At 51.7% G+C, this 24,367-nt stretch overlaps 2 protein-coding genes and 1 pseudogene across 7 annotated transcripts in view; all 3 read left to right on the top strand.

The window, feature by feature from the left end:
- Nucleotides 1–16,266, top strand: part of ASIC1 (acid sensing (proton gated) ion channel 1) — a 25,986-nt gene extending 9,720 nt beyond the window's left edge. Inside the window, exons 4-13 of one of the 4 annotated variants that reach the window (XM_011964625.1) lie at nucleotides 9,310–9,402; nucleotides 9,553–9,703; nucleotides 10,340–10,467; nucleotides 10,760–10,916; nucleotides 11,263–11,319; nucleotides 12,536–12,689; nucleotides 13,129–13,358; nucleotides 13,746–13,825; nucleotides 13,904–14,008; nucleotides 14,190–16,255. In XM_011964625.1, the coding sequence (XP_011820015.1) occupies nucleotides 9,310–9,402; nucleotides 9,553–9,703; nucleotides 10,340–10,467; nucleotides 10,760–10,916; nucleotides 11,263–11,319; nucleotides 12,536–12,689; nucleotides 13,129–13,358; nucleotides 13,746–13,825; nucleotides 13,904–14,008; nucleotides 14,190–14,294 (1,260 nt within the window). In that variant the 3' untranslated portion in view covers nucleotides 14,295–16,255. Of the gene's footprint in view, nucleotides 1–5,928; nucleotides 6,589–9,309; nucleotides 9,403–9,552; nucleotides 9,704–10,339; nucleotides 10,468–10,759; nucleotides 10,917–11,262; nucleotides 11,320–12,535; nucleotides 12,690–13,128; nucleotides 13,359–13,745; nucleotides 13,826–13,903; nucleotides 14,009–14,189 lie in introns of those variants that run through there. The other 3 variants (XM_011964644.1, XM_011964634.1, XM_011964653.1) reach the window with 3 other exon arrangements.
- On the top strand, nucleotides 14,325–16,257 carry LOC105528412 (annotated as a pseudogene). The gene is made up of 2 exons (XR_001004347.1): nucleotides 14,325–14,400; nucleotides 14,517–16,257. The product of XR_001004347.1 is annotated as an uncharacterized LOC105528412 (transcript).
- Nucleotides 16,267–17,279: 1,013 nt separating the features above from the next.
- SMARCD1 (SWI/SNF related, matrix associated, actin dependent regulator of chromatin, subfamily d, member 1) overlaps nucleotides 17,280–24,367 on the top strand; it is a 15,588-nt gene continuing 8,500 nt past the window's right edge. For both annotated transcript variants that reach the window (XM_011964615.1, XM_011964604.1), the window contains exons 1-9: nucleotides 17,280–17,848; nucleotides 18,469–18,656; nucleotides 18,929–18,971; nucleotides 19,065–19,187; nucleotides 19,672–19,794; nucleotides 20,834–20,950; nucleotides 22,224–22,325; nucleotides 22,582–22,743; nucleotides 22,834–22,931. In XM_011964615.1, the coding sequence (XP_011820005.1) occupies nucleotides 17,285–17,848; nucleotides 18,469–18,656; nucleotides 18,929–18,971; nucleotides 19,065–19,187; nucleotides 19,672–19,794; nucleotides 20,834–20,950; nucleotides 22,224–22,325; nucleotides 22,582–22,743; nucleotides 22,834–22,931 (1,520 nt within the window). In that variant the 5' untranslated portion in view covers nucleotides 17,280–17,284. The remainder of the gene's footprint in view (nucleotides 17,849–18,468; nucleotides 18,657–18,928; nucleotides 18,972–19,064; nucleotides 19,188–19,671; nucleotides 19,795–20,833; nucleotides 20,951–22,223; nucleotides 22,326–22,581; nucleotides 22,744–22,833; nucleotides 22,932–24,367) is intronic.

Here is a 24,367-nt window from a genome sequence, read left to right as displayed (position 1 = left end):
CTCCATGTTGGTCAGGCTGGTCTCAAACTCCCGACCTCAGGTGATCCGCCTGCCTTGGCCTCCCAAAGTGCTGGGATTACAGGTGTGAGCCACTGCGCCTGGCCCCCACCACCTCTTTTTTGAACTACTCCCTTTCCTGACGATCATACTCTCTTTGTTTTCCTTCTCTGTCTACCCACTCCTCTGTCTCTTTGCCAGTTCATTTTCTTCTGCTTGGCCATTTAGTGTCATCACTACTCAAGGCTCAGTCCCAAGCTTTAATCTTCTTTTAAATCATAAGAGTACAATGCACCGTATTGTAGCTTGAAGAATTTTTACACTGGTATGTCTTACAGTGTAGTATTTTGCATATTACACTGGTATGTATTTACATTGGTATAAAACATTTCCAGTAGCCCAGAAAGTTCCTTCAGGCTGTTTCCTAGTCAATGCTACCCCACAAGAGTTAACCACTATTCTATCAGTATAGACTAATTTCACTCGTTCTGGAACTTCCTGGAGTATATGTATCCTCCATACGGTGTATACTCTTTTGTGTCTGTTTGTTTTGTTTTGTTTTGCTTGTGATTATGTCTGTGAGATTTAGCCATGTTGTTGTGTGTGGCAGTGGTTGGTTCTTTTTTGATGCTATATAGTATCTCATTATATGAATACGCCACAATTGATCCATTCTACTGATGCTAGACATTTGGGTTGTTACTAGTTTTTGGCTCTTATCTATAAAGCTACTATGAACATTCTTGTTCATGTTTTTTAGTTGACATATACACTAATTTCTCCTGGGCATATGACTAGCTATGGAGCTATGGTTAAGTCATAGGGTATGATTCTGTTTAGCTTTAGTGGATACTGCCAAATCAGACCTTTTTTCTATTTTTTTTTTAACTTTATATTCTATTCTTGGGCAGTCTCATCTTCACTCATGACTTCAATTACCATCTACACACTGACAACTGCCAAATTTATGTCTCAGCCCAGCTCTCTCCTCTTAGCATCAGCTCCAGTCGCCAATTTTCCACTTAACGTCTCTACTTGGATGTCCCTAAGACTCCTCAAAACCAGCATGTGCAAAACCAAAGTCATCATCTTACCTCCCAAACTAGTTCTTTACCTGTGCGCCTGATCTAGTGAGCCACCCCACTGTTCACCCCATCATGCAAACCAGAAATCATCCCTGACACTCCATCTCCCTCACCTGCCTTGACAGGATCTACCAATTTTGCCTCATAAACATCTCCACTCTACCCCTGTTCCAGGCCGTCCCACCACTGCATGTCTCACTGGGCCACTGCAATGGCTCCTCAACAGGCCTCCCAGCAGTCCCTCTGTATCCTTCACTTTGCAGCCATAGTTGTCTTTTCAAATCAAAGCTCTGATCACGTGAACTCCTTCCATGGGGAGTCTTTAATTGTCCCTGAGCCAGAATCCTCACTGTGGCCTTTAAGACCCTGAGTGACTGGGTTCTCCCTGCCTTCACCCACCTCTCCAGCTACGCTTGCCCCTTCTCATCTCTGTCCTTCAGGGCCCTTGCACACACTCTGTTCTCTCTCTGGAATATCCTCCCTCCTCCACAGGGGCACGTGCGCACACACACACACACACACCCCATTACCTAATTACTCCTCTTTATTTATTTATTTTTTATTTTATTTTTTTTGTATTTATTTTTTTGAGTCAGAATCTCCTTCTGTCACCTGGGCTGGAGTGCAGTGGTGCAATCTTAGCTCATTGCAACTTCCACGTCCTTGGTTCAAGCAAGTCTCGTGCCTCAGCCTCCTAAGTAGCTGAGATTACAGTCTTGTGTCACCATGCCTGGCTAATTTTGTATTTTTAGTAGATATGAGGTTTTGCCATGGTGGCCAGGCTGGTCTTGAACTCCTGGCCTCAAGTGATCCACCCACCTCGGCCTTCCAAAGTGCTGGGATTACAGGTGTAAGCCACTGCGCCCAGCCTCCTCTCTATTCTTTAGACTGTAATTCAAACATCATTTCCTCAGAGAAAGCTTCCTTGATTCCCCAGTCTGGGTCAAGTCCCTCTGCCATTCACTCTGATAGAGCTATATTTTTTTTAATAGCACTTACCATGGTTTGTAATTAGATATTTATTTTTTTCATTTTTGAATTGATGTCTGTCTCCCCTCTTCGACAGTAAGCTCCTTGAGGGCAGGTCCGTGATGTGTTCTCCACTGTGGCAATGAGTAAATGAAAGAATGAAGAAGCAAGGGATTTGGAGACAGATGACCTCATTCCAGCCTCCAGCCCACTTCTTGCTCTCCCTGAGACTTGAATAGGCTGGTGTGGCTCAGTTTTCTCACTTGTCAGATGGGAATGAAGTTACTCATACCTGCTTATTTCACTGGGTTGTATAAGGATCCCATGAGATAGCAATTGAAAACCATGGGCCGAGCGTGGTGGTTCACACCTGCAATCCCAGCACTTTGGGAGGCTGAGGCGGGTGGATCACCTGAGGTCAGGAGTTCGAGACCAGCCTCCACATGGAGAAACCCTGTCTCTACTAAAAATACAAAATTAGCCGGGTGTGGTAGTGTATGCCTGTAATCCCAGCTACTTGGGAGGCTGAGACAGGAGAATTGCTTGAAACTGGGAGGCAGAGGTTGCGGTGAGCCAAGATCACCGCACCGTTGCACTCCAGCCTGGGCAACAAAGAGTGAAAAGCTCTGTCAACAAAACAAAACAAAACAAAACAAAACAAAAAACACCATGGAGCATTACACAGATGTAAGGGGTGGCTGGAATGAAGAAAGAGATACAGAAAAAGTCAGAAACCACTCAGCACACACTGCTGAAGAGAAGGTCTGGATGGGGAGGGCTGCATGTTTGGACAGAGGGTTCAGAACTGAGTGCAGCTCTGTGTGTGTGTCTGCTTGGGCACCTCTCCAGGGGCCCTCTGTGTATGCCCTTTGACATTTTCCTCATCCTCCAATTACTTGAACAAGATGAAGATGAGAAAGAATGTTAGAAGAATAAGCATTTGTTTGAACAAGCATACAGGTGATGGAGGAAAGAGGACATGCAGTGGGGGGGTGTGTAAGTGTGTTGGGGTGTGTGTGTTGGGGTTTGTGTGTGTTGGGGTGTGTGTGTCGCCCCACACCAGGGCTGTGTGTCTGTGTGGTAATGTGCAAGTGTGCAGTGTGGTCTTGGTTGCTGTAAGGGAAGAGGTATTCAGTTGCACCCAACTTACTGTCCTTTGGCGCTGTCTGTGTATGCACACTCTTCTCTTTGCTGGGGCTCCCAAGCTGGAAGCTCTCACTGCCTTTGCTGCTTCCTTCTGGAAATCAATCTACTTCCCCTTCCAAAATATCTGAAGGAGAGGGACAGTGCCCTCTAGTGGGAATGCATGGGCAGCTGCAGCTTCCTCAGCCCAAGCCTCAGCCCACTCCATTCGTCTGGAAGTCCTCTCTGAAGCACTTCCTGGGGAATGCAAAGGAGGAGGCCCCTACCCTCCGAGAGCTCAAGATCTGGCAGGCAGGAAAAAGATGCACACAGGAGAGGACACACAGGTTCATGCAGGAGAAGCCTGAGGACAGCAGCTCAAGGTTGGGCGGGGGGTCTCTCCTCATCTGTGCAATGACTTATCTCTGGTTGCCCAGGGTGTTCCTGGCTTTCCTTGCTTCCTCTTCCCGCACATGGTCTCTTGGTCCTGCTCTTTTACTCTTGGTCATTACTCATAGCTGTAGGGCCTTGAGCAGAACTGGACCCTTCAGTCTATTCCCTGGGTGGGCACTCACAGTGCTCTGTGGAGTTAGGGGAGGCTTCTTGGAGGAGGTAACATGTGAATAGGGTCTTGAAAAATGAGTAGGAATTCTCCAGATGGAGTCCAGGGAAGGCACAGGACTGTGGATGAGCCTTGTGTGTCTGGGGATGGGTGGTGGCGGCTGGATGCTGGCCTGAGGTGGAGGGTACATTGCTTTCAGCTTTGTGGGGCCACAAGAGATGCCTAAATTTTCACAGGAGGCAGTGGGAAGTGAGAGAAGATCTTTACTTTTTTGAGACAGAGCCTTGCTCTGTCATCCAGGCTGGAGTGCAGTGGCACGATCTCGGCTCACTGCAATCTCCACCTCCCGGGTTCAAGCGATTCTTGTGCCTCAGCCTCCCAAGCAGCTGGAACTACAGGCATATGCCACCACGCCTGGCTAGAGAAAAGGTCTTTAAGCAGAAGAATGGTCAGAGTCACAAAACATGGACTAAAGGTGGGGAGAAACTGCAGGGAGGCAGGGAGACCAGTTGAGAGGCTGTTGTTTAGGCAAAAGAGCAGGGCAGTGGCAGAAAGAGGAGGGCAGTGGCTGTTGTTTAGCCCAATCTGAGGGCAGTGGCAGAAGGATGGAGGGGGCGAGAGGTCAAGACTACGATTCTGGGGCCTCTTTGTCCCTGGCAGCAAAGCTGAGGCCAAAAGTTCCACATCACTCAGTTCTGCTAGAACCTGGCACTCTGCCTCCCATCCCCAACACACTCTAGGGTCTCTGCAAATGGAGAAGGGAAGATGGTGGGAGCAGGGAGGGAGAAGAGAGGAGGAGGAGGGGGAACACAGCCTGGGACTAGGGGATGCTTAAGGAATGGGGGGGCCCAAGCAGACCCACCTAGCCCCAGTCTAGCCCTACTGCTCCTCCTCTGGCCCTGCAGAGAAAGAGTTAATCTGCTACACCTCCCTCCCCAACCTTCCCCTCCTCCCCTCAGGTCACCTTCTTGGCCCTGGAGACTTGGCTGGTGGCTCAAGTTCCTCAACCAGTGTCCCTGAGTAATCAGAGCACACAGAGGGACCAGGGGCCTGGGGGCAGGGAATGGTAAATTAGGGGCAGGGGAGCCTCAGAGACTGAGGCCAGGAGTCTGCAAGGCTGAGGGTTTGGCGGGAACCCCAAGTTGGTTCCCAATACTGTCTACCTGACCCAGGTCCCCCTGCCCCACCCCCAGCACTGATCTCAATTTCTTGCATCCACCAGAGAATTCCTCGAACTCCTAAACTGTTGAGGGGTGCAGGGGGCAAGCTGAAAGGGGTAGTGGTGATCTGCCAGGAAGCTTTCCCACTGCAGGAGACAGGGTCCCTCCCCTTAGTGCCGGGAACTGGTCAGAAATGAGTCTGTGGTCAGTGAGAGACTGCTGCTAATGGAACCTGGGCTGGCCCACAAGCCACAGGAGGGTAGGGGAGAGGAAAGGAACCAAAATACAGCTCAGCATAGGGGGTGGGACTAGGGCTGGTAATGCTGTCCTGAAGTAGAGCTGGGGCCAGGGAGGGAGGGGAAGAGAAACAGGGTCAGGGACTGGAATTGGAGGTCTGAGAGAGTGCCTGGTGGTGGGGCACGGAGGGGTTGAGGTATCCCAGAGGAATAACTGGGTGAAGGGAGAATAAGGGAGAGGACCCAGAATTGGGATGCGGGCACTGAGGGACATGATGAGGAACAGACTGGAGGATGACAGAGAGCATGAGTATGTGTTATGTGTGTCCTGGGGGGTGGGGACTGTTGTCACTGCGATCATCATGGCAGTGGGCGCAAAGGATGGTGCCGGGTCCCTCCTCACCGGCAGGGGTGGGTTCCAGGAGTCCCAGCCCTAGGCTTTTCCAGGGTTTCCACTCTGTCCTAAACCCTCTCTGTGCCGCTGGAGCGGGTGACAGGAAAGGGGCTCCAGCCCCCTGCTCTCCATCAGCCTCCCTTTCCCACTGCCATCAATTATTCATCAGCCCAGACACCCGCCCTCCCTGGCAGGGCAGGCTGGTCCTCCTCCCATGCCCCGCCCCAGCCACACTGCCACAGAGGCCCTGGTGAGGAAGGACAGCCAGCCAGGCTGTGGATACCTGACTGACAAGCTGGGTGGCTAGCTCTGCCGGACTCTGCCTGGGGTCACATCGCCTTCCCCTCTGGCACCTTCCCCCTTCCTCCTGCCAATCCCTGGCACCAGGAAGCCCCTGGAGAAAATGCCCATTCGGATCTTCTGCTCTGTGTCATTCTCCTCTGGAGAGGAGGCCCCAGGGCCCTTGGGAGATATTTGGGGTCCCCACCACCATCAGCAGCAGCAGGACATCTCAGAATCAGAAGAGAAGGAAGAAGAGAAGGAAAAGGAGGCAGTGAGGAAGGAGACCAGCAAGAGGCATTCACCCATGGACTTGGTGGCTTTTGCCAACAGCTGCACCCTCCACGGCACCAACCACATTTTTGTGGAGGGGGGTCCAGGACCAAGGCAGGCGCTGTGGGCGGTGGCCTTTGTCCTGGCACTGGGTGCCTTCCTGTGCCAGGTAGGGGACCGCGTTGCTTATTACCTCAGCTACCCACACGTGACCCTGCTAAACGAAGTGGCCACCACGGAGCTGGCCTTCCCGGCGGTCACCCTCTGCAACACTAATGCTGTGCGGCTGTCCCAGCTCAGCTACCCTGACTTGCTTTATCTGGCCCCCATGCTGGGACTGGATGAAAGTGATGACCCTGGGGTGCCCCTTGCTCCACCGGGCCCTGAGGCCTTCTCTGGGGAGCCCTTTAACCTGCACCGCTTCTACAATCGCTCCTGCCACCGGCTGGAGGACATGCTGCTCTATTGCTCCTACCAAGGGGGGCCCTGTGGCCCTCACAACTTCTCAGTGGTGAGTGGGGCCCCATGCCTGCCACAGTACCCCAAGAGTGTCTGCCATGGCTCTCCCTGACTGTCACCTCCTGGGGTTGGGGCTGGGGCTGGGGCTGATGACTGTGCTGCCCCCTCCTCACCTGGCTGACCCAGGCCAGAGCTTACCCAGGAGTCCAGGGCCTGAAGCTAGGCTGATATTCCCAGGTCCATACCAGCACTGCTTTTCCCGTTAGAATCTTGAAACACATCTGTCTTAGTTGGTGTTTCCTCCCTACATGTCCTCCAGTCTCACCTGCCCTTCCCAAGACCTCCTCATGGTCCAGCAGGGCCTGGGACCTTGCTCCATCTGTGAGGTCAACCTTTGATCTGTTGGTGGACACCAATGCCTGGCCAGTTGCTCACTATTTTGACTAGCACCCGTGGACTGAAGCTGGGGTGGGTGCTGCCTGGTTTCTGGTGGTACAAGAGAAGGGAGTGAGAGGGAGACAGTAAAGGGGTGGGGACATCCCCCACCACCCCCACCTCACCATGCTGCTTGTCAGCAGCTCCCACAGCAGGGACTTCAATGCGTCTTTGCTTGGTCTTCCTGTGCCTCCTACGGGTGCCCCACCCCCACCAGCTCTGTGTGTGTGTGTGTGTGTGTGTGTGTGTGTGTGTGTGTGTGTGTCTGAGGGTAAATAACAGGTCTTTAAGTCATATCCCTCTCCCCAACTTTAAGTGGCCAGCGACCCTCTTCCTAGGGGAAGCTGTCACTGGGAACTGTCCTCCTGCTTGGCCCCCCACCCAGGGGTCTAGGGTCTTCCCTGCTGGAGGGCCACCTGGCACCCCACTGTCTCTCCTAAGTTCATCTTCCAGGTCTGTCTGGCCTGACTGCTCTCCTGCTCCACCAGCTCCCAGGTACCAGGCCTTCCCTGCCCCACACACCCATCCCTCAGTCCTCCACCCCCTCCCTAGTGTAGGGGCAGGGGATGTCATCATACCAGTGCATCATGGGATGACTGCAGGCATACAGGGGCCTGGGGGTTTGGACCACTGGACCTCAGGGAGGCCAGGAGCCATAGGAACGTGGCTTCCTCTGGGCCTGAGGGTAGAGCAGACACTTCTCACCCAGGCCCACCAGGTGGCAGCAGCAATCCACTGTACAGCAGCCCAGTCCTCTGAGCCAGCGCAAGGCAGGGCTGCTAGCTGGCCTCAGACACCTCTAATCCCATACAGCTCTGGATGGAGTGTAGGCATGAGCGTATGTCCAGCCTGGAGCCTGTGGCTGGGTGCCGCAAGACCTGGTTGTGGGGCTGGGGATTAGGAGCCCTTGGAGTTCTCTCTTTGCCTCATCCCTAGACCTCACCCACAAAGTGGGGAGAGCAGTATGTTTCCTTTTCTGGAGGGCAATGGAGGAGGCTGTTCTAGGAAGGGGGAAGGGGACAAAGACCCTATTCCCTAGTAACCTACTGCCATCGCGGCTTCAGTCTGGCCTGAAACTCTTTTGTCTGTCCCCTGCTCTGGGCTGTGTTGACTCACCTTATGACCTGTTTTGTGGACTTTGTCACCATCCAGCAGTAGTAAAAGCACGGCCACCCCAACTTGGGGACATTCAAGGAGGCTGTGGGGAAAAGGCCAAGAATAACTGGTTTACTTTTCTCTTTGCAGCTTTTTAATCAGCACTGTGACCAGGGCTGCACTGGGGCATGGAGCGGGGAGAAGACTGGGGAGACAGCCCCCAGGGCGGAGATACCTCCTGAGGCCCTCCTAGTTTTGCAAAAGCATTAACACACGCACCATGCCCTGGGGGCTCAGTCCCAAGTGCTGGGAGAAGAGGTGCTGGTGCTTGGTTGAGCGTGGTCCTTGGCATGGCAACTGGGTCTACTTTCAGGTTCTGCTGATAATAGAATAATGATAGACCCAAGGGGCTAGGGGCTGAAGGAAACCAAAAAACTGAGTTTGGCTGGGCACGGTGGCTCACGCCTATAATCCCAACACTTTGGAAGGCTGAGGCAGGCGGATCACCTGAGGTCAGGAGTTTGAGACCAGCCTGGCTAACATGGTGAAACCCCGTCTCTACTAAAAATACAAAAATTAGCCAGCTGTGATGTTGTGCGCTTATAATCCCAGCTACTCGAGAGGCTGAGGTGGAGGTTGCAGTGAGCCGAGACTGTACCATTGCACTCCAGCCTGGGCAACAGAGTAAGACTCCATCTCAAAAAAAAAAAACAAACAAACCGAAAAAAAAAAACAACAAAAAACTAAGTTTGGGTCTTGGGGAAAGCAGAATTTCAGATTCCCAGAGTGAAATCTAGGAGAAGAGAAGGTATGTCTCAGAGGCCTCAGGAGCTTGGGCCTGAGGAAAGGGTCCCAAGGAGGGGCCAGGGATCTGGCTATGTTGGGATCCTGGTGATGAAAATGCATATGTCAGGTTCCTGGCAGGAAAAAGACAGCTACCTGATGATTTAGTTGAAGACTTTAACAAAGGGACTGCTGACAGATCTGTGGGCAGGGTTAAGAAAACCAGTGAGAGGGGCTGAGGCAGCGAGCAGTACTATGAAATCGTTATCACTTCTAGGCCGAAGAAGCACAAAAGAAGACAGTGCTGTATAGGGAGCCCTGACCGAATTTGTAATCATGGAGAGCGTAAGCCACTACTAGAGCTACAGAGGGGCGAGGGCTGGAGAAGGATTCATACCCCAATCTTTCCTCCTGCCTTCTGATCCATTACCAATACCTCCCAACTGTGAAACCCAACTAGAAGCCCATGCAGGTGGCAAAGGAGCTCAGGCTATGCACCCTACCAGGAACAGTTTTCCAGGGCACACAGAGGGCAAGGAAGGGCGGGAAACAGGTGGGAGAGGGGAGCAAATGGAGAACAGGCTGCACAGGAGGAACTGCTCCCAAAGGGTGTTGAGATTCCAACAGCTGGGGTGACTAGGAACAGCCCTTGGTGAGTAGAGGGTGCTGGCAGGACTCAGGCTCTCCACTCTGCCCCCGCCAGGTCTTCACACGCTATGGAAAGTGCTACACGTTCAACTCAGGCCGAGATGGGCGGCCGCGGCTGAAGACCATGAAGGGTGGGACAGGCAATGGGCTGGAAATCATGCTGGACATCCAGCAGGACGAGTACCTGCCTGTGTGGGGGGAGACTGGTATGTCACCCGCTTCAGGGGCCCCTCTGCATGGCTCTAGGCCCCAGCCTCTGCCAGGGGATTCCTGGGCTTCTCTGTGAGACCCGGGCAGGGCCCGGGCTTTCCCCTCTCCCCCCAGCATCTCACCATCTCCATTGCTGACTCTACCTGACTTCCACACTCACATCTCTCTGGCTCCCCCTTCCTGGCTCAGTTACTCTCCAAGGTAACCAGCCCTCCTTTTCCATCAGCGCCACCACCACTCTATAAATAACTCCCTCTCTTCTCAGGCTGCCTGCCTGTCTGGTCTCGGGGGGCCTTGGGGCAGAGAGAGATGGGGGAAAAGGGAGAAAGGGAGGGGGAGAAATGGAGAGCATCTGAAACAGTGACACTCTGGGAGAAAGTATTTGAAACACCAAGATGCAGCGCAGAAGCCAGGTAAGAAAAGAGGTGTATAGGATGCAGGGGTCGTCAGAGCAGCTCAGAGCTGGTAAACCCAGAAGGAGGCTGGGGGATGGGCTAGGACCCTATAGACTTCCCCCACCCCAGTCCCAGTGTATGCTATGCTTATTCCCAGGAGAGGTAGGATGCCCCCAGGTCTGAGGGGGGTTAGGGAGTCAGGAGTCCTCCCAACTCACACACCCCTCATTCCCCTAGACGAGACGTCCTTCGAAGCAGGCATCAAAGTGCAGATCCATAGTCAGGATGAACCTCCTTTCATCGACCAGCTGGGCTTTGGCGTGGCCCCAGGCTTCCAGACCTTTGTGGCCTGCCAGGAGCAGCGGGTGAGAGGGCCATGGGAGGCTGGTCCTGGGGTGGGGTGTTGAGGGGCCAGATGGAGTGGTGGGCAATCAAGCATGGGAAGGACAGGTGAGTGAGGACCTGGGTGGTAGTCTGGCTAGTCCGAAGCATGAGTGATCGAATGGACAAGAATGCTCTGTAAACTCTGAGACCTTCAGAGGCTACAGAGAGAGAGGGGGGCAGAACTCCAGAGATCTGCATCTTGTCAGAGGAGTCCATCAAGCTGATTTGGGGAGAAGTCCCTGCACTCCCCCAGCTCCCCGGCTTTCCCAGCAGCTCATCTACCTGCCCCCGCCCTGGGGCACCTGCAAAGCTGTTACCATGGACTCGGATTTGGATTTCTTCGACTCCTACAGCATCACCGCCTGCCGCATCGACTGTGAGACGCGCTACCTGGTGGAGAACTGCAACTGCCGCATGGTGCACATGCCAGGTCAGGCCCAGGGCTCCAAGCATACTCCTGGGGTCCCTGGGCCTTTACTGCCCCTCACTAGCTCCCCATCCGTATCAATCTCCCAACCCCAGTTCCAGCCCACCCCATCCCACACCCATCTGGCTCTTGTCTCTCTGACCTCAGTTCCTGCCTGCACCTCTAGGGATGGGTGGGAAGGGTCTAGAAGGTATAGACTGGGAGTGAGTCACTTCTGGGGCAGCGTGGGGGCCCACCAGTCCTCCCCTCCCATCCTCTCCCAGCTTACACCTTCTAGGCCTTTGGTAATACCACCATCACCAGACCCCTTGAATCCCCATCCTGCATCATTGTCTTTTCTCCTCTGTAGGGGATGCCCCATACTGTACTCCAGAGCAGTACAAGGAGTGTGCAGATCCTGCTCTGGGTGAGCGCCCCTGGCCTGGGGCAGTCTGGGGGAGGGAAAAGGTGCTGCCAGCCATGTGCACAGGAGTTTCAGGTCAAGCTCCCAGAAGTCTCACATAACTCCTGGACTGGGCTGCACCCTCTCTTGTGTCTGATACTAAAGCTGAGAATGGTCAGGCATGGTGGCTCACACCTGTAATCCCAGCACTTTGGGAGGCCGAGGTGGGCAAATCGCTTGAGCCCAGGAGTTCGAGACCAGCCTGGGTAACATGGTGAAACCCTGACTCTATGAAAAATACAAAACAAAAATTATGTGGGCATGGTGGCATGTGCCTCTAGTCCCAGCTACTCCGGAGGCTGAGGTGGGAGAATTGCTTGAACCTGGGAGATGAGGTTGCAGTGAGCCAAGATTGTACCACTGCACTCCAGCCTGGGTGACAGAGCAAGACCCTGTCTCAAATTAATAATAATAATAATCGGCCAGGCGCGGTGGCTCACGCTTGTAATCCCAGCACTTTGGGAGCCGAGGTGGGTGGATCACGAGGTCAGGAGATCGAGACCATCCTGGCTAACACGGTGAAACCCCGTCTCTACTAAAAATACAAAAAAATTAGCCGAGCATGGTGGCAGGCGCCTGTAGTCCCAGCTATTCAGGAGGCTGAGGCAGGAGAATGGCGTGAACCTGGGAGGCGGAGCTTGCAGTGAGTGGAGATTGCGCCACTGCACTCCAGCCTGGGCGACAGCGAGACTCCGCCTCAAAAATAATAATAATAATAATAAATAAAGTTGAGAAAAGCATCTTCAGAGGACCCTATGAAAAATGAACAGAGGTCACCTGGGAATGACCTTCATCTTCTTTCATCAGCCCCTCAGCTGGTTGACCCTAGAGGGTCCTGAGGAAGTGAGATATAAGAGTAAGAAATATCCATGGTGAGGCTTGGTGAGAATTAGCTCAAGGTGGACACAGCTGTGAGGGGGCAGCTGGGGTTCTCCTCACTCTTCTAGTTCTCTCCATCTACATCGTTGGTTCAGTGGCCTGCAGGGTTCAGCAGGTAAAGTCCTCAAACATGCCTCAGGCTGGATGGTGAGGTAGGATGTTGGCAGAGTTTGGCATCCAGGCAGGTCATGGAAAAAGAAAGGGGCCCAGGGTTTCTCTGGGCAGAGCTAGGATGTGCATGTGGGAAGGTGCTGGCAGAAGGGCACCACTCAACTGGGACCTCTCACCTGGCTGAGTGCAGACTTCCTGGTGGAGAAGGACCAGGAGTACTGCGTGTGTGAAATGCCTTGCAACCTGACCCGCTATGGCAAGGAGCTGTCCATGGTCAAGATCCCCAGCAAAGCCTCAGCCAAGTACCTGGCCAAGAAGTTCAACAAATCTGAGCAATACATAGGGTAAGGGCTCTGACTGGGTACAGCAAGGCCCTTGGGTTGGGACTGTGGAATGGATGAGTGGGATTTGATGGGGGCGGGGGCTGGCAGGCAGGGGGAAGTTGAGATAACACGGGGAAGGTCCAAAAGGCAAGCAAAGAGTCTAGGGTGGGTATGCAGGGAAGATCAAGCCAGAATAAGCAGGAAAGCACCCCTTTCTCTTCCCTCTTCATCCTCATGTTGTAACAGTAGTCACTTTATACTTAATACATACTGCATATGGTACAGAACATTTCTCCCTATATGCCGTCTCATTTAATCCTAAAAGGCAGGTATCTCCATCAGCGTCTCATTTTATGGATATGGAAACAGATTCAGAGAGGCTGCCTTGCTAAGGTCACCTGGTTAGTAAGAGACAGAGATATGACTTGAACCTAGGTCTCCTCCCCCAACCCCTGTGCAGGGAGAACATCCTGGTGCTGGACATTTTCTTTGAAGTCCTCAACTATGAGACCATTGAACAGAAGAAGGCCTATGAGATTGCAGGGCTCCTGGGTGAGCTGCTGATGGCACCTGTCCCCTTCCCATGCCATGGGCATGGCATGGCTCCCTATCATCCAAAAGCAGGGTGCTCACTTCTGTCCCATGAGGGTCCTCCACCCCAGAGGCCCTTCCCCAAACCCTGTTGTCTTGGTAAGTGGTGAGGGAAGGGAACTGAGCCTTCTCTTAGGGCAAAGTGGAAAAGAGAAAAGACAGGCCTGTGGTCATGAGGGAGGGGTAGGCATGGAAGTGGAGACTATTTTATACGCTCCTAAAATCGGCCCAGAAATTAAGAGTTTTGTGGTATTTTGTAAACGATTATTTTTCTTGAAAAGCACCTGCTCGTTTTAGAAAGGTAGAAAAGCGCAGAAAAGCATAGAGAAGAAAATAAAACTTCCACCCGAATCTGGCTTTGCGATCCTTCTGTGCGAAGGCTGCCAATCTCTTTGAGAATACAACTTGCCTGCCCCAGTCCCAGTAAACCCTGCTGCCCCCACGGTGTCCTGACCCCACTGACGCCCCTGGCCCCTGCCCCCGCAGGTGACATCGGGGGCCAGATGGGGCTGTTCATCGGCGCCAGCATCCTCACGGTGCTGGAGCTCTTTGACTACGCCTACGAGGTAAGCGGGGGCGGGGCCCGGCGCAGGGCCACGTAGGGGCGGGGTCCAGCCCGCCCACCTGCCCCGTCCCGGTCCTAGGTCATTAAGCACAAGCTGTGCCGACGAGGAAAGTGCCAGAAGGAGGCCAAAAGGAGCAGTGCGGACAAGGGCGTGGCCCTCAGCCTGGACGACGTCAAAAGACACGTGAGGGAGCGAGCGAGGGCGCCCTCCAGCCCGCCCCTGCCTCCACCACCCCAGGAACCCCTGTCAACCCCCGCCCACCCGCCTCTGCCACCACCTTCTCTCCTTTGTCTCCTGAATGCCCCAGCACTACCGGAAGCCCTTCCGAGGGATAACCCATCCCTGTCCTGTGCCCTTCCCCTAGAACCCGTGCGAGAGCCTCCGGGGCCACCCTGCCGGGATGACATACGCTGCCAACATCCTACCTCACCATCCGGCCCGAGGCACGTTCGAGGACTTTACCTGCTGAGCCCCGCAGGCCGCTGAACCAAAGGCCTAGATGGGGAGGACTAGGAGAGCGAGGGGGCCCCCAGCTGCCTCCTCACATCTGCCCTGGGGACTCCCCACACTCCGGGGCAGATCTTTCCTCTTGTCTGTGGTAAGGAAGGAGTCTTGACCATAGAGTCCTCTCCCTGCCTCTATCCCATTCTTTTTACGTTTAACAAAACTAATCTAAGAAAGAACTAAAAAGGGAGAACGGGGCAAGAGACCTCAGGCTGCCCCTCTCTCCATGCTGCCTCCCCTAGCTCCCAGCCTGAATTCTGTCTTGTCTAGCTGTCATCTGAGTGTCCACCTACATTCTGCTGCCACCAGTCACCAAAGGCCCTTCCCAGTGAGGGGTGGAAGGGATCCCTGGGGTCTGGAATTTGGCCCCAAACCAGAGAATGTACCTTAAGGGGGAGGGCTAGTGTGGGGGAGGGAGGCTTCCCCAGCCTTAAGAGACCCTCTCAGCCCAGTGACTGTCCCCAAACCCAAGTCTCCTGGCAGGAACTAAAACCTCTGTCCCACTCTTTCACACCATGTGGAATCTCGTGGGGTTCGGGGATCCCCTTAAGAAGTGGTAATGGGGTCAAGATGCGGCCCTGGTGCTGTAGGCGACATCCTGATACCTATAAGTTCACCCCCACCCCACAGCTGCTGGAGAGAAATCCCAAGAGGCAGCCCTCCCTCACCATCCCACAAAAGACCTGGCTGGTTAACATCCAGCTCAGGGAGAAGGGCACTGGTGCCTAACCTCACTAGTCCCTCTCCCGGAGGCCCTTGTAGAGGGCCACGTCCATAAATTTTCTTATGGAACTCTCCCACATCCTCTTCTCCAACTTCATTTGCTTCCCTCAACAACCTCATCTGCACTTTCTATTTCTATATGATACAGACTCTATATTGCTATATCTCTGTATATACTTTCCCCAGCCCTGTCTGTCTCCACCCCATCCCCTCTTGTCTCTGAGAATCATTCTCCCACCCCAAGTTCCACCTTCTATGTTTCTGCCCCCTCCCTGGTCTCTGAATGCCTTCGCCTGTATAAAGAGTTGGACTCTCTCCCCTGGTGTCTGTACTGTGTACACACATCCCTCTGAGAAGCACAAGGAGACGACACGCGCATTGTAACCTTTGCACTGTCTCAGTGGCGACAAAGGAAGCTGTGAATCACAAGCTCTGCCTCTTTCTGGCCTCACCCTCTCCCCCAACCCGGGCACCCTCGACCCTCCCTGCAGCCTTAACATTCTCTTCCCCTGCTCCTCCTATCCCATTGCCCTTTGCCCAGCTGACAGTAGCATCCCCAGGGAAGGGGTTGTTGTAGAGATAGCCCCCACCCAGGGGATGGAGGTCTTCCCTGGACACTAAGCCAAGTGTGTCAGAGACAGAAGGGAGCTGGGGATTGGTGACTCCTAAAGCTGGGGCAGTGGGATGCTAACAGGCAGAAGCTGAGGTCCTCAGTCAGTGGCCTTTCCTCCTTCTGGGTGCCCAGCCCCCTTTCCTCACCTGATACACAAGCCCACCACTTTTATTTTCTGGTGAGGTGGGTTTGGTAGGAAAGAGAGGCCTAGAGGAGGAGTTGAAAGCTCTGCTGTTGTCCCTCCCTATCTTAATGAGAGACAAGTGAGGTGGAGGGCCTGCCCCCTCCCTCCACCAGACACTCCTTCCAGGCCTAAGCCCCAACCCCTCTCCAGGCCTTCCTTCCCCAGCTGTGTCTTGGTCTTCAATCCCAGAACAGGACCTGTGAGCAGGTCACCTGTGCATTGGCCTGGAGCTGGAGAGTAAGGCTATAGGATCTTTGGAATCTCTTGGTTCCTGGGAGTTCCTCAGAGATCACACCTCCCCAGAGGGAAGCAGGAATGAGGCCAAAAAGTGTGCATTTGATAGGGGAACAGCAGGCAGGGCTTTGGGTGACGCATGCCTCTGGTCTAATAAACTGGGTTTCAACCATCTCCTCTTCAGTGTTGTTCACTTATTTGAAAACATATTTAGGTATTCTCACTAAGTGCCTAGAGCTGAGCTTGGTTTGGGGCCAATTAGGGGATGAGTAAGGAGAAGGTTTGAGTAGGGAGACTGTGGTCCTCCTGGGATGGGACGGCTGACCATGGTATCAGGAATAGTTTGAACCACTGGGCAGGGAAAGAGGGAGGAGTCAAAGGCAACAAAGGTCCAAAACAGAATCCCCATCACAAACAATGCTTTAGAGAGAGAGCAGAGTCAAAATTCAAGATAAACTGGAACTTATTATAAAATCTGGAAGCAGGCTGGCACGGTAGCTCACGCCTGTAATCCCAACACTTTGGGAGGCTGAGATGGGCGGATCACTTGAGGCCAGGAGTTCGAGACCAGCCTACGCAACATAATGAAACCCCCATCCCTATTTTTTAATATTAAAAAAAAATCTGAGGCCAGGCACAATGGCTCACACCTGTAATCCCAGCATTTTGGGAGGCTGAGGCGCGCAGACCACTTGAGCTTAGGAGTTTGAAACCAACATGGGCAACATGGTGAAACCCCATCTCTACCAAAAATACAAAACAGCCTGGCATGGTGGTGCATTCCTGTGATCCCAGCTACTCGGGAGGCTGAGGTGGGAGGATCACTTGAGCTTGGGAGGCGGAGGTTGCAGTGAGCTGAGATGGTGCCACTGTGACAAAGACAGACCTCATCTCGAAAAAAAAAAAATAATAATCCGGAAGCAGGTTAGGTCGGAGACAAAGTTAGGTTGAAGTTCCCACGTGAGGTAGTTATTGAGGCACTTTATCTGTGGAATGAGTCCTGGGCTATGAGCAAGAAGACCTGGAATCTTGGCTTCGGCTTTATGACTAACTTGCTGGTTGACCTTTGCCAAGTCGTTCACCTGTGAGTTCAGCTTTCCCATTTGGAAAATGGAATAAACTGTGTTTCCCTCCTCAGCCCCTGATAGTTATAGCAGTAAGAAAATGAAACGAAAAGCAATCAAAGCGTTTTGGGAAGTTAATGCCATGCGCCAAGATGAAGCTATTACTCCAAGCACCTCTTCATCAGCGGGCTGGAGTCGGCGTTGAGACTGGGGCTGAGGCTGTGGTCCATCCCCCTTTCCAGGTCCTTGTCTACCTCCCGTCGGCCTGGGGGCGCCCGCTCACGGGGCCTCTCTATCCCAGAGTTCTTCTCTATGGTTTTCCCTCCAGGACCGTGAAGGCGGGAGGGCGTGGCCAGCACGCCTTTTCCGCTAGTCGCTCCTCTCTAGGCGACAGTCTCGCTGCCCTGAGCCTCCCGTGCCGGCCAGCCGGCCGGGGGAACAGGCGGGCGCTCGGGGGGCGCTCGGGGGGCGGGGGGAGTTCCGGTTCCGGTTCTTTGTGCAGCTGCATCGGCGGCTCCGGGAAGATGGCGGCCCGGGCGGGTTTCCAGTCTGTGGCTCCGAGCGGCGGCGCCGGAGCCTCGGGAGGGGCGGGCGCGGCTGCTGCCCTGGGCCCGGGCGGAACTCCGGGGCCTCCCGTGCGAATGGGCCCGGCTCCGGGTCAAGGGCTGTACCGCTCCCCGATGCCCGGAGCGGCCTATCCGGTGAGTGGGGCAGGAGGAGGGACGCGCGGGCCGGGGGCGGGGCCGAGCGGGGACGTGGGAGTGACAGGGGTGGGGGGAGAAGTAGGAGGGACTCCCTTGGGAGGGGTTCGGGCTCTGGGTGGGGGTTGGGGGAGGCAGTGCGCAGGAAGAGAGGGGGAGGCAGTTGGCGTCCACACCTGCTCCTAGGGGCATTGTTTCCGTGGGGAGTCGGTAGAGAACCAGGGTGGGTGAAGTGGGTCCAGGGATACCTATACGAGGGCCGGAGTGCAGAGGGGCTTGAGCAGCTCCAGTGATCAAAGGAACACAGAACGTGTAGTTGACAAATTGAGGTCAGCTTCTAAAGAGATAGTAGCTAGCAGAGTAAATGTGGAACTGGCGATGTCCGATGTGTCCGATCCAAAATAGACCGATAATTTGAGTATAATCTGGCTCTCGCTTAGCTTTTGGACTCTTATTTTTCTGTGGAGTCACTGCTGGAGCAGAGGGTTCTCGTCTCATTGTCCTCCATTCCATCCGTAAACCTTACTTCATTCAAAGAACTCAGGCGTTCCCTGCTTTTCTTTCTTGGTGGGGTTTAGCAGGTGAAACCATGACATCTCTGGGTCCTCTCCCCTCTGTAGAGACCAGGTATGTTGCCAGGCAGCCGAATGACACCTCAGGGACCTTCCATGGGACCCCCTGGCTATGGGGGGAACCCTTCAGTCCGACCTGGCCTGGCCCAGTCAGGGATGGATCAGTCCCGCAAGAGACCTGCCCCTCAGCAGATCCAGCAGGTCCAGCAGCAGGCTGTCCAAAATCGAAACCACAAGTAAGATGATCCTGGGGCACAGGGAGGGGGCAGGGAGCCTGGGAGTACACAGGTGGTGGGATTACCTGAACCAAGAAGTGGTGGTGCTGTGTCAGCAGATGGTGCTACAGGATGATTGAGAATGCTTGGTGGTGGTGGTGGTGGTGGTAGTTATTTGATTTGAGAGAAGCTTTGCAATCCCTTCACATTACTATAAATGGACATGCTGACAGCTTATTTTCACGTTCTGACTAGTTCTGTCCCAACCTGATAATAGTGTTTATTCCCAACAGTGCAAAGAAAAAGAAGATGGCTGACAAAATTCTACCTCAAAGGGTGAGTCCAGGCTATCTGTTTTCTGGAAAGTGTGGTGAGTTTGAGTACAGAGATGAATCATCCTAGATTTCAATTAATTTTTCTGTTCCTAAGATTCGTGAACTGGTACCAGAATCCCAGGCCTATATGGATCTCTTGGCTTTTGAAAGGAAACTGGACCAGACTATCATGAGGAAACGACTAGATATCCAAGAGGCCTTGAAACGTCCCATCAAGGTAACACAGGAAGTTACTAAGCAGAGAGCCAAAAGAGAGGACCCAGGAACCTTCAGCAGGCTTAAGATGAGAAATCAAAGGCACAGCACAACTCTCCTTGGCATTTAAATTGCATCTCTCCCTTCCGCCTACAAACTGAGAATTACATTAGGAGGATAAGAACAGAATGGCAAAGGGGGAGGGGCTCTTGATGTCTCTTGCACTACAAATATACCCTTGTCCATGTTTTTGCTGTAACTGCTCTGCTACCTTGGGAACCTGGCACCTTGCATGACTTTGTCCACCTGGCATCCCACTGTATGCACTTGTACTTAGGCTGATGGCCAGTACTCCTCTTCTAAATGGAATCTTCATCCACCCACCCAAGGGACTGGGTAGACAGTAAGCCAGTCTGTTAGGAATAATTTTGGGGTTTGGGGAGACTCTTGTCTTCAACATTAGACCACTGAAGCCCCACGATCAATCCTGTTTCTGCCTTCCTCAGCAAAAACGGAAGCTGCGAATTTTCATTTCTAACACTTTCAATCCGGCTAAGTCAGATGCCGAGGATGGGGAAGGGACGGTGGCTTCCTGGGAGCTTCGGGTAGAAGGACGGCTCCTGGAGGATGTGAGTTCAAGGTCCACAGTGGTTGGCGTCTAGGGTGGGAGCTGCTGGGAATGAACAGTGTTGTCTGGTCAGCAGGAAGCCTAACTGGTGCTCACAGCTCCTTTTGGGAGCAGTAGGGAGAGGGACAGTGTTCCCTGCACTGAAAGACAATGGTCCTTTGTGTTTGCCCCCACACCTTTGGCCCTCACTGGTATCATATGGAGAACCTTATTGTCCTGGGATCTGATTTGTGATTTACCTTCCTCTTGGTGCTGCTGGCCATTGGATTTAGCCGTATCTGTAGATTATTTAGTTTTTGTTTTGTTTTGTTTTTAGTCGAGTTTGCACTTAATTTGAGGCCATGTTTCCTCTCTGAGTTCTTGTGGTATCTCCATCTTCTCAACTTTCATTGGAGGCACCCCATAGTTTAAGTAGGATAGATTTCTCTTGACAGGCTCTTTGTTGCTTCCTGGGGAGCATCAGCTGACAGGTGATAGCCCCCAAACTTCCCAACCCAGAAGCTCCTCGGGGAAGCTCACCTTTCTCTCATTCCCTTACATTCTCTTGTTCTATTTTTAGCTGCTTGCAGGAAGCTAATTGGAATGCACTTTTGCAGGAGAACCAGGGCTCAGTGTCAGAGCCTCCTTCTCTATATAGGTCCGGTCCATCTGCTGGTGGTGTCATTCTGTCCAAATAAAGCTGTTTTTGTTCTGGCTGCTTATTGCCTGTGATTCATTTCCCCTCCAGAGTCAGACTTTTCTTTGCTCAAACTCGCTTAGTTATATGCAATGGTTTGCTTAACTTGCCTCATTTCCCTTGGGCAAATGAGGTGGGTAAAACTGACCCTGTATGTGTTCTAGGCTGCTTCTTCAGGGTTCTGTTGTTACCATGACTGGTTTAATACCTGCAGCTACCTACTTTGCCTATCTCTCCTAAGAGATATTCAGAAAATATTTTTTGAGTTTTTTCTCATTGTGTTGGGGTTCCTTTTTCATAGAATTTTGTCTTGAGAAGTTTCTTCTGGCCTTTCGTAACATGATTTTTCTTTTCTCTCCTCTAGTCAGCCTTGTCCAAATATGATGCCACTAAACAAAAGAGGAAGTTCTCTTCCTTTTTTAAGTCCTTGGTGATTGAACTGGACAAAGACCTGTATGGGCCCGACAACCATCTGGTAGAAGTGAGTAGTTCTGCCTTCTAGGCTTTGACTCTGATTGGAGGATGATGGACTTGGGAGCCATGTTTTAATGTCTAAGGAGAGGGGGAGGTATAAAGTGGTCACTCTAGGTGTACACAGTACCACTCCAGGTGTACAGTTTGCACGTTGACCTCTAGATGGCACTAGCGTGTTTAGTTAGGACCAAGGGCTCTTGTAATGTAACTTGTCCCATCTTTTTAATGTTACTATCCTGGTCACTACCGCCTCTTTCAAGGGAAAGTCTACTGGTGGCCTCTTGTACGTGCCATGCCATCTCTGCATCTTGCTTGTTAATAATGGTGAGATGTAGTTATCCATGCACCAATCATACTTTTTCCTGGTTGCAGTTGCTGTAATTAGAGGGATTGACTGATAGGGTACCAGTACTTGCCAAGGTTACCATTATAGATCTGGGACTTCCTCTTGGTCTGTGCTCCATTTACATTTACATTCCAATTCAGCAAAAATCCTTTATTATGATGCCTGATTGCACACCATTTTGAAGCCCATGTTAGCAACAGTATTCTTTGGGATACAGGCAAAACCAGAATGACAGTCCAGCCAGCACGCCAAGTGAACTTAACCTGCTCCTTTCTTTGCCAGTGTAGCTGCAGCCCCTTAACCTCAACTACTAAGAGACATGGGAAGGTCTTTACCATCTAATAAGGGAAGTAAGTGATAGAATCAATAGAAACTTGTAAATATATTAATTTAATTTTATAGCAGTAAAGTATAGTGGCTAAGAATGTGGACTATAGAATCAAACACACCAGAGCTCAAATGGTGGCTCCGCCACTTATTGGCTGTTTGACCTAGGCAAGTTACTCTATTCTGCTGAGCATTCGTTTTCTCACCTGTAAAATAAGTATAATTGTGCCTATCTTGTATAGATGTTTGGGAAGTGAGATAATCCAGGCAAATGTCTTAGAATACTCTCACACGTAGTTAAGTACTCAGTAAATGATAGCTATGTTATGTTACTGTTCACATGTGTATTATCCATTTTGTGGATAGAATTATCACTGGACATTCAGGCTTATTTAAATGCAACCACAAACAGAATTAAAAGGTTAATCTACTTATACACAGACAGTAATCCCAGAGCCATATACAGTTTTTTAAAATGCCTCATGCTATTGCTCTTCTCCAGTAGCCTCAGTAATCAAAGTTGAATATTCAGTCATTACAGAAGCTCTTCCCTCCCACCCCAGCTCTTCCTCTGGGAGAGCACCCCCTGACATCTTCCTCTCTGTAGTGGCACAGGACCGCCACTACCCAGGAGACCGATGGCTTTCAGGTGAAGCGGCCGGGAGACGTGAATGTACGGTGTACTGTCCTACTGATGCTGGATTACCAGGTATTCTGTGGTGGTGTGAGGGGGTCCAGCTTTTACAGCCATATCCTGTCAGCGAGCTCACTTTAAAGGGTTTATGTCTAGTTGTGAATAATTTGCCACTTTGTCACAGAGATAGAGTCTTAGTCATCTCTGAGTTCTTCCTAGAATGTTTCTGTCCCAGAAAAAGCACTACATTGTTGTTGAATAGTTTGAATGTATTGCTGCATATAGACCCAGCTAACTAGCTTCATCTCCTATACCCTTTGGTTCCCTGCAGCCTCCCCAGTTTAAATTAGACCCCCGCCTAGCTCGGCTCTTGGGCATCCACACCCAGACTCGTCCAGTGATCATCCAAGCACTGTGGCAATATATTAAGACACATAAGCTCCAGGACCCTCATGAGCGGGAGTTTGTCATCTGTGACAAGTACCTGCAGCAGGTAAGTAATGGACCCATTCTTTTGCTAGAATCCATTAGAACACTAGCTACACTCAAAATGCTAACCTCGTGCTTCTCTCCTTTGCCACAGATCTTTGAGTCTCAACGTATGAAGTTTTCAGAGATCCCACAGCGGCTCCATGCCTTGCTTATGCCACCAGAACCTATTATCATTAATCACGTCATCAGGTAGGCCTGTGTGTGGGAGGCAGTGCTGTGCCGGAGCTGCCTTGTACCAGTTTGCACAAGCTAGTTGTCAAATTTTCAGGAATTTTGCAAATAGGTTGTTAAACACAGCTGTTACTTACAATTAAATTACATAAACATAATTAAATATATTAGTCTAAAAGTGGGTAACATATACTCAAAATGTATTACTTTCTCATTATTACATTTTATTGTATTTGTGCTCTTGAGGTTATTTTTGCCTGTTGTATACATCTGGTGGAAATATGATATAATGATATGATGTGCTTATATGTTATTGTGCATCTCATCTCATGAACAGTAATGTAATGTTGGTAGCTTGAAATCAGAATTTTTTTTTTTTTTGAGATGAAGTTTCATTCTTGTTACCTATGCTGGAGTGCAGTGGCGCTATCTTGGCTCACCGCAACCTCTGCTTACTGGGTTCAAGTGATTCTTCTGCTGCAGCCTCCCACATAGCTGGGATTACAGGCATGTGTCACCATGCATGGCTAATTTTGTATTTTTAGTAGAGATGGGGTTTCTTCATGTTGGTCAGGCTGGTCTTGAACTCCTGACCTCGGGTGATCCGCCCGCCTTGGCCTCCCAAAGTGCTGGGATTACAGGCGTGAGCCGCTGTGCCCAGCCTTTTGTTTTGTTTTGTTTTGAGATGGAGTTTTGCTCTTGTTGCCCAGGCTGGTGTGCAGTGTCATGATCTCGGCTCACTGAAACCTCCACCTCCCGAGTTCAAGCGATTCTTCTACCGCAGCCTCCCATGTAGCTGGGATTACAGGCACCTGCCACCACGCCCAGCTAATTTTTTTATGTTTTTAGTAGTGACGGGATTTCACGATGTTTGCCAGGCTGATGTCAAACTCCTGACCTCAGGTGATCCGCCCGCCTTGGCCTCCCAAAGTGCTGGGATTACAGGTGTCAGCCACTGAGCCCGGCCGAAATCAGATTATTTAAAGCCCAAAGATCAGCAAATGCACATATCTGGGCACTTCCTCCTGCTCTCCTTTGGAAGATCAGTTGTTAAACATTTACCAGCTCTTCACTGATGGAAGAGCTCAGTGGGCCATCTTTTCTCTGGATGGTACAGCATTCTATTCTGAGCCTCCAATTCCATTACTTCTATTCACTTTTTTGTTTAGAGGATGGAGAGCAAGGCATCTCTAGGCAGATAGGAAGTGAAGAAAATTCCTTCTCAAAGAAGCATGTCTCTGTAGTTGGATATAGTCTCTTTGCCTTTCTTCCTTTATTCCATATTAATTCCAGTAAGGACTTTTTTTTCTTTTCTTTTCTTTTCTTTTTTTTTTTTTTTTTTTTTTGAGACAGAATCTCACTCTGTCGCCAGGCTGGAGTGCAGCAGTGCAATCTCAGCTCACTGCAACCTCCACCTCCTGGGTTCAAGCGATTCTCCTGCCTCAGCCTCCTGA

This window comes from Mandrillus leucophaeus, unplaced genomic scaffold (assembly GCF_000951045.1).
Source record: "Mandrillus leucophaeus isolate KB7577 unplaced genomic scaffold, Mleu.le_1.0 Scaffold118, whole genome shotgun sequence".
NCBI lineage: Eukaryota > Metazoa > Chordata > Mammalia > Primates > Cercopithecidae > Mandrillus > Mandrillus leucophaeus.
The sequence above is the reverse complement of the archived record's forward strand: the minus strand, read 5'-3'. Positions and strand labels throughout refer to the sequence as shown.